Source organism: Papio anubis, chromosome 10 (assembly GCF_008728515.1).
Source record: "Papio anubis isolate 15944 chromosome 10, Panubis1.0, whole genome shotgun sequence".
Classification (NCBI taxonomy): domain Eukaryota; kingdom Metazoa; phylum Chordata; class Mammalia; order Primates; family Cercopithecidae; genus Papio; species Papio anubis.
The window spans coordinates 65,356,685-65,363,653 of NC_044985.1; the positions used below are offsets into that span (position 1 = coordinate 65,356,685).

General features: G+C 43.6%; 1 protein-coding gene across 1 annotated transcript; it reads right to left on the reverse strand.

Annotated features, from left to right (window-relative positions):
• Positions 1-1,601: 1,601 nt before the first annotated feature.
• On the reverse strand, positions 1,602-6,003 carry NEUROD1 (neuronal differentiation 1). The gene is made up of 2 exons (XM_003907683.2): positions 5,562-6,003; positions 1,602-3,989 (listed from the first exon to the last, which is right to left on the reverse strand). Exon 2 carries the CDS (start codon positions 3,976-3,978, stop codon positions 2,908-2,910), a length of 1,071 nt encoding a protein of 356 aa, XP_003907732.1. The 5' UTR covers positions 3,979-3,989; positions 5,562-6,003; the 3' UTR covers positions 1,602-2,907.
• Between the last annotated feature and the right edge of the window lie 966 nt (positions 6,004-6,969).

A 6,969-nucleotide genomic window follows, 5' to 3' on the forward strand; every position in this document is an offset into this window, starting at 1 on the left:
GTCTAGATTTTCCTGTTTGCTATTTTGAAAGCTGGAATTCCTAAAATGTCATTCTTTTATTTCTTCTCTTCACTACAGCAACAGATTTTAGTTTGCATGAAGATGTCTAATTTTAACTGCAGGTGAAATTGAGCTACTTAATAGATTAGATCAGATCTGAATGTTCACTTCATTACCTCCTATGCTGGAAGACTGGTAGTATTCAACTATCATATCAGTATTATGTCTCTTAAAGTAAGAACAGTGAGAACAATCCAGGATATAGAAGCAACAGCTTGATTCCAAAATAACAACTCTGATTCAGTTGGAATGAGATTGCTGCATTTTAGATAAAGTTGGGACTAACTTAAAAGTATTTCTGTCATGTGATGAAGGCTGATAGAAAACATGTTAAAATAATATATTTTAAATTGCTCTCAAACATTTTTTTAACGTCGAAGTATTCCTTACTGCTACTGTCACAGCTTGACACAGCCTCATTGGCAATGTTATTAGTATGGCTAATTGTTCCTGTCCATTACATTACTCACATTTTTCTGGAGCAGCTTGCTAAATGAGGTCAGCTTTCTGGAACCCCTAAATCACCAATGAGAAGGAGATTAAAGGAACAAGCTTGGGAAGGGGGGTAGTCATCCAATGTGGCACCCGAATCAGAGTAGAAACAATGGAGTTACTAATGACAGTAATCAGAGCACCACGGTAGAGCCAGGGCACAAGTGCCAAAATGATATTCCCTAGGAATCATGACTGTCAGTCAGTACATCCAGAGGAAAAGAAATGCCAAACTCTTTTTTTTTTTTTGAAGTGGACATAACAATAGACAGAATCTTCCATAAGTTTTTCCAGTGAGTTGTGTTCATGAAACAACAGAATAGTGCCCCAAAGGGTGGGGGGAGGGGGGAGGAAATAATTACACCTTCCTAAAATACAGTACAAATAGTGTGTTCTTCAGTACAAATAATCCATTATGCTTTTTCATGGAAAAATGATGGAAATCATCACAAGATGTTTATAGAACAATTATAAAATGTTACTTCTCTTGGCTTCTTTAACTCATTTCCCTTTGGTACTTTCCAAAAGTATATAAATTTCTCTGGGACAGTGTTATTTGCGAGATAAAACTGTTTAGTTCAGAAAAATGTGCAGATAACAGAACACCAAGAAAATAGTAATGTTTTATATGTCTTAAATGTATAGACAAACTATGCTGGGATACTTGTTTATGTCTTGTTTGTTAATAATTAATAAAATCCACCTTTTTAAAGAAAGAAATAGAAGAAAACATGTAACAATCATTTTTTAAAATGGAAATAAAAAGCCTAAAGGCTAAGCTACCTAAAACAGAGAAAAAACACACTGTTTGTACCTCTGTCCAGTCCCATATTACAAATAATGAAATATCAATTAGGTCTTTTCATTATCTACAAAGAGCTGGTGATTCCCTGTGCAAGATAAACAGACAAGAACATATGCCAAGGTAAACCTTTTTTCTTTTCTTTTATTCTACATGTAGTGTTTAGTATTTTTTAACTCAGCAAAAAAGCGACTATTTTCCCCAGAAATGAAAACAAAATCCCTTTAAGAAGAAATGCAACAATTGCTCTCACTTTCAATACTATTTTATTGCAACTGGATGAATGTTTTCTAAATTGTGCATTACACCATAATATACAGGATTACAAACAAAATTACAGTACAGCTCGATTCCAGTGGTACCAGCATCACATCTCAAACAGCACTTATTCTGGACTGCATTTTACATGCAATAGCTATTGTTCTAATTATGAATTAAATGGTTTGAATTTATTTAAGCTACTGTACTAATTGACTACAATAGATATAAATCCCAACATTAACAACCTGATTAGATTTAGGCTCAGATTTATTACATGAATATATGACAAACCACCATTTTTGTGACTATGTATAAAATCATGCATTTATGTTTTCTGGAAACATCAATAGCTTCAGATTCTCTGTAAAATCATGGAATGCAAAGGAGTAAAAGACTAAAAAGTAACAGTGCAAATTGTATGTGATAGTCAAGCAGCTTTTGATTTAAAGAAGGGTATGTTGGCATTTATTTATAATATGTATATACAAGCTTGTGCAACTAATGTGTTGAATTGATATGTTTTGATAGGGAATGCATCTTTTAATTTTTTATTCTCTTGAAAATTATGATTCTGGTTTATATTTTAGGGAGAGGGAAAGACTTTAAAGTGAAATGAATTGCTCAAATTGTGCAATTTTTTTTTTTTTTTTTTTACAATTAGAGAGGAAAGAAGTGCTAAGGCAACACAATAACTTTCTAAGCACTTTTCTGCTGGTTTAAATTAGTTAAATTATTTTGTATAAATTAGATATAATTCTACTTTTCTGATATGTATAAAAATTGATGAAGCTGCATGGTTTTAAAATAGGAAATTCACATTATAAAAAGTCATTAAAAATTCTGTACAAAATCACAACAAAATAATTCAGCATGGGAAAGGTAACAAGTAGTAAAATGCTGGTTGAAAAATATATATTTATATATATTTTAATTGGCCCATTACTAGTTTAAAAATTGCATAGTTCCTAATTATTGCTTGTGATTTTGTTATCCCGATCAGATAATTAATACGATCTGAATACAGCTACACCAAATTCGTGGTGCATTTCTTTAACTTTACTGTATTTTTTTTTAAAATAGAAGAGCTATAGAAAATAATACATAAGGTGAACAGGAACTTTGATCCCCTGTTTCTTCCAAAGGCAGTAATGACAATAAATACATATATCACTTGAAGCTTGGAGTATTTGCACTTTGCAGCAGTAGTACCCAAAGGGCTGCCTTTTGTAAACACGACAGTCACTGTAAGCACAGTGGGTTCGTTTCCCGGAAATGGTGAAACTGGCGTGCCTCTAATCATGAAAGATGGCATTGAGCTGGGCACTCATGACTCGCTCATGATGTGAATGGCTATCGAAGGACATAATATTGTCTATGGGGATCTCGCAGCGAGGGGCAGCGGTGCCTGAGAAGATTGATCCGTGGCTTTGGGCCCCTGCCAGGGTCGCTGCAGGATAGTGCATGGTAAAGGCATAATTTTTCTCAAACTCGGCGGACGGTTCGTGTTTGAAAGAGAAGTTGCCATTGATGCTGAGCGGCGGGCTGAGGGGTCCATCAAAGGAAGGGCTGGTGCAATCAGTCAGAGGGCTTTCAAAGAAGGGCTCCAGCGCTGCGCTGTAGGCGTGCGGCGGCGGCTTGACGTGGAAGACATGGGAGCTGTCCATGGTGCCGTAAGGCGGACTGGGCAGCCCAGGCGACTGGTAGGAGTAGGGGTGTACAGGGAAGGAAGCGCTGGCCGTCGGCAGGTGCGGGGGCATGTCCTGGTTCTGTTCAGGCAGAAAAGTCCGAGGATTGAGTTGCAGGCAGCCCGCAACCAGGTTGGTGGTGGGTTGGGATAAGCCCTTGCAAAGGGTCTGAACGAAGGAGACCAGGTCTGGGCTTTTGCCTGAGCGCAGGATCTCCGACAGAGCCCAGATGTAGTTCTTGGCCAAGCGCAGAGTCTCGATTTTGGACAGCTTCTGCGTCTTAGAATAGCAGGGCACCACCTTGCGCAGGTTGTCTAGGGCCGCGTTCAGTCCGTGCATGCGGTTGCGCTCCCGGGCGTTAGCCTTCATGCGTCTCAATTTAAAACGCTCCAGGCGAGCCTTGGTCATCTTCTTCTTTTTGGGGCCGCGTCTCTTGGGCTTTTGATCGTCATCCTCCTCTTCCTCTTCTTCCTCCTCTTCCAGGTCCTCGTCTTCGTCCTCCTCCTCTCCCCCATTCCTCAGTGAGTCCTCCTCTGCGTTCATGGCTTCGAGGTCGTCCTCCTTCTTGTCTGCCTCGTGCTCCTCGTCCTGAGAACTGAGACACTCGTCTGTCCAGCTTGGAGGACCTTGGGGCTGAGGTTCGCCCATCAGCCCACTCTCGCTGTACGATTTGGTCATGTTTAGATTTCCTACATTCAACAGGGTAGAGGCAAACAGAAAGAAAAGGAGAAAAACGCTATATTCAAAAGCCAGATACGCCTTCAGCTTCCACTCCCTCAATCTGTACAAATGCTTGAGAAAAGTACCTGCCCATTACAAAATGAATGCCTCCGAGAAAAAGTTAAATGCAGTGTTTTATAATGGCGCGTGCGTGTGCCCCGCTGGTACGTAGGAGTGAGGACAGGACTGGGGGAAGGCAGTGAATATGTATATGTGTACACCACTCACGCATATGTGTTTGTATCCTAGTGATTAACTTAAATGTGTTTATGGTGGTTGCCCGACAAGATAATGTGTGTGGAAATGACTGTACATTTCAGTGACTTCATGTTTATCCAAATGTGTTCAAAGTCACTCACAACTACACACACACACACACACACACACACACAAATGAGCTGAAAAATCACACATTCTGCTTCCATTTTTGTCCTGGCTTCTAGGTACTTAGCGATTTAAGTTGAAGAGCCATTGCGTAATTTACTAATACTGGCAGCGATTTTTAAGAAGATTACACAGACGGGATACTGAAGAGCAAATGCAGAAAGGAGGAAAAATAGTTTCCGCCAAATTGTTCCACCATCAATGTAACATTTGGCAACAAAAGTGGACAGGGTCTTCCACCCCTCCCTCGCCTTTCTTTTCTTGCCTTCCATCTCTGGCCCGCCGCTGAATTTCCACCTTGTACAAAAGCGCTAGCTGCAGGGCGAGGGCTGGAGGCGCGGCGCAGAGCGCTCTCCCACGCGCCGGGGATCAGGTGCGGAAGGCTCCTCTCTAATAAACAGCCCATTGAAAGGGCCGCCCGCTCTTTATTGAGGCTTTTCAAAGTTCGCCTCAAACCTCCCTTTAAAAAATTGAGTAATTATAATGGTCAGCGATTGGCAACCGCGAAGTTGCTGCTTCTAATAAGGAAAATAAAAAGCCGTTAGTAAAACAACTGCATTTCTGGCTCCAGTAGTGGCTGCTGGGGACTTGGCCGCCTCTGGAGCGGTAACAGGTAGCAGGAGTGAGTCCCTCTCCCTTTCTTCACTTTCCCCCCTCTCAACTAAACTATCTCTGAACCTGATTTATTTTCCATGGTGTGAATGCTCAAGGTATCCATGTCGCTTTCATTCACTGAAAACACAGCTTGACACTCCTAATATGCGTAAAATACATGCACACAAAATATATATTGATAACACAGCTTTTTTTTTTCTTATTGTAAGAAGTGAGAAAATGAAGTCATTATTGCTTTTAGGACTTTAAAATCAGCACTAGCAGATAATCATAATTACTGTGTATTCTTTTAAAAAATCCAAGCTCCTATGCTATCCACAAAAGAAACCCAAATTCTTAAAATTTAAATTAGAAAGCCTGCAGGGGGTACTTGAGTGACACGACTCATTATGTGTGAGTACTTATGGGCAATTATGGAGAGGGATGCTGGTCTCAACACACATACACACGCTCGCAAACGCACACATACAGAATATGTAGGTGCATCAGTCTTCAGTTATTGCTTCTATTCTAGGGCAAAAAAATGAAAGAATTGTAATTACCTTTGTTGTTAGTAGGTCCTGAGCAGTGAACGTCTCATAACCCTGGGGCCTCCGGACGCCGTGCCTCCTGCGTGGGCGAATTCCTCGTGTCCTGGCCGCGCGGGCGCTCAGGTTATATAGCCCAGTTAGTGATGCTAAGCGCGGGCGGGGCTGCTAGCTGAGGAGCTAGCAGGTCTCTGCGCCTGCCGCCTGCGCACGCGTCCAGGCTGTGCGCTCCCGGTTCTCCCCTCCTCCCCACTTCTCCCCACGCCTTGCTTGTCTCCCGCCCTCCTCTGACAACCGCTCCCCTCACCCTCCACCCCTACTCCCGCCCCTTCTCCTTCCTCCCCGGCATGCGCCATATGGTCTTCCCGGTCCAGCCAAGAGCCTGGAACCACGTGACCTGCCCATTTGTATGCCGCGGAGCGCTCCATTCCGGCCCCTTTGTGGCCAGAAGAAAGTGGCCCATCTGTCGCCAGTTAGAGACTCCGCGGACCTGTTTTTACCCGCAGGAGAGATTAACCCTTTCAGGCGGCAGAAGGGACAGGGGATAGAGGGGGGAGGGGATTTGAGGGAAGGAAGGGAAAAGCTAATGTTGAGTAGGTCTACATCAGAGAGAGTGGCCTGCTTTCACGCCGGAAGTAGGGCAGAGGTGAAAGAGGCAGAAGCGGGGAGACTGAGGCACGCAGTGAAGAGTCTTCGCTCCTTTCGATTTCTTGTCCTGGCACTGGCATCCAGAGCAGCATGACTCCCTGCCCTGTCTGAAAGGCCCATCCCTTGGCTTCTTCTCCTTGGCAGACGCTTTGATCATTGGCGCCAAAGGATGGCTTCTCCTAATCTCCTTCGTCCCCTCTAAGCAAACATATACGCCATGTAAAAGCGGCTTCTTCTGTAAACGCAGCGTTGAGATTAGTTCCTCAACCTCCCTAACCGGATCGTCCTCTCCCAGTTCCTTAAGTACAGAAAATTTGTACTTGCCATTCTATCCCTACCATACGTTCAATCCTTCGTGTCCTGACTCTCAGCTACCACTGTCCCTCCAGACCCTCTCACTACGTCAGTCCCTACCTCCATCCCCAGGATCTTGTCCTCAAAGCGAGCTAGTTCTCTCGAGGAGGCCTTGGCTCCATTAGCCTTTGCGCTTTCTTATGTGGGAGCTGGGGGCTTCTTTGACGGTTGGATTCTGCCTTTCAGCCATGGCCACTGGGTTGCTGCAAAAGGCACTTCCTCTCAGCCAGTCCAGGGACGCTTCCAGTTACCTGGCCAGCCCGCCCTGCATGGCCTCGGCTCTCTAGTCCAGGCATTGACCATGAGTACGGTGGTGGACACCTCGCCACAGCCGGACCTGCGCTCTTGCTCCCCTCAATCTCGGGTCTGTATAAGATACTTGATTCAGACAAGCCTTTTCAAAGAGAAGATGCAATGGGCC

Coding starts and splice junctions, on each gene's coding strand:
- NEUROD1 (XM_003907683.2), bottom strand. CDS start 3,978: ATGACCAAATCGTACAGCGAGAGTGGGCTGATGGGCGAACCTCAGCCC.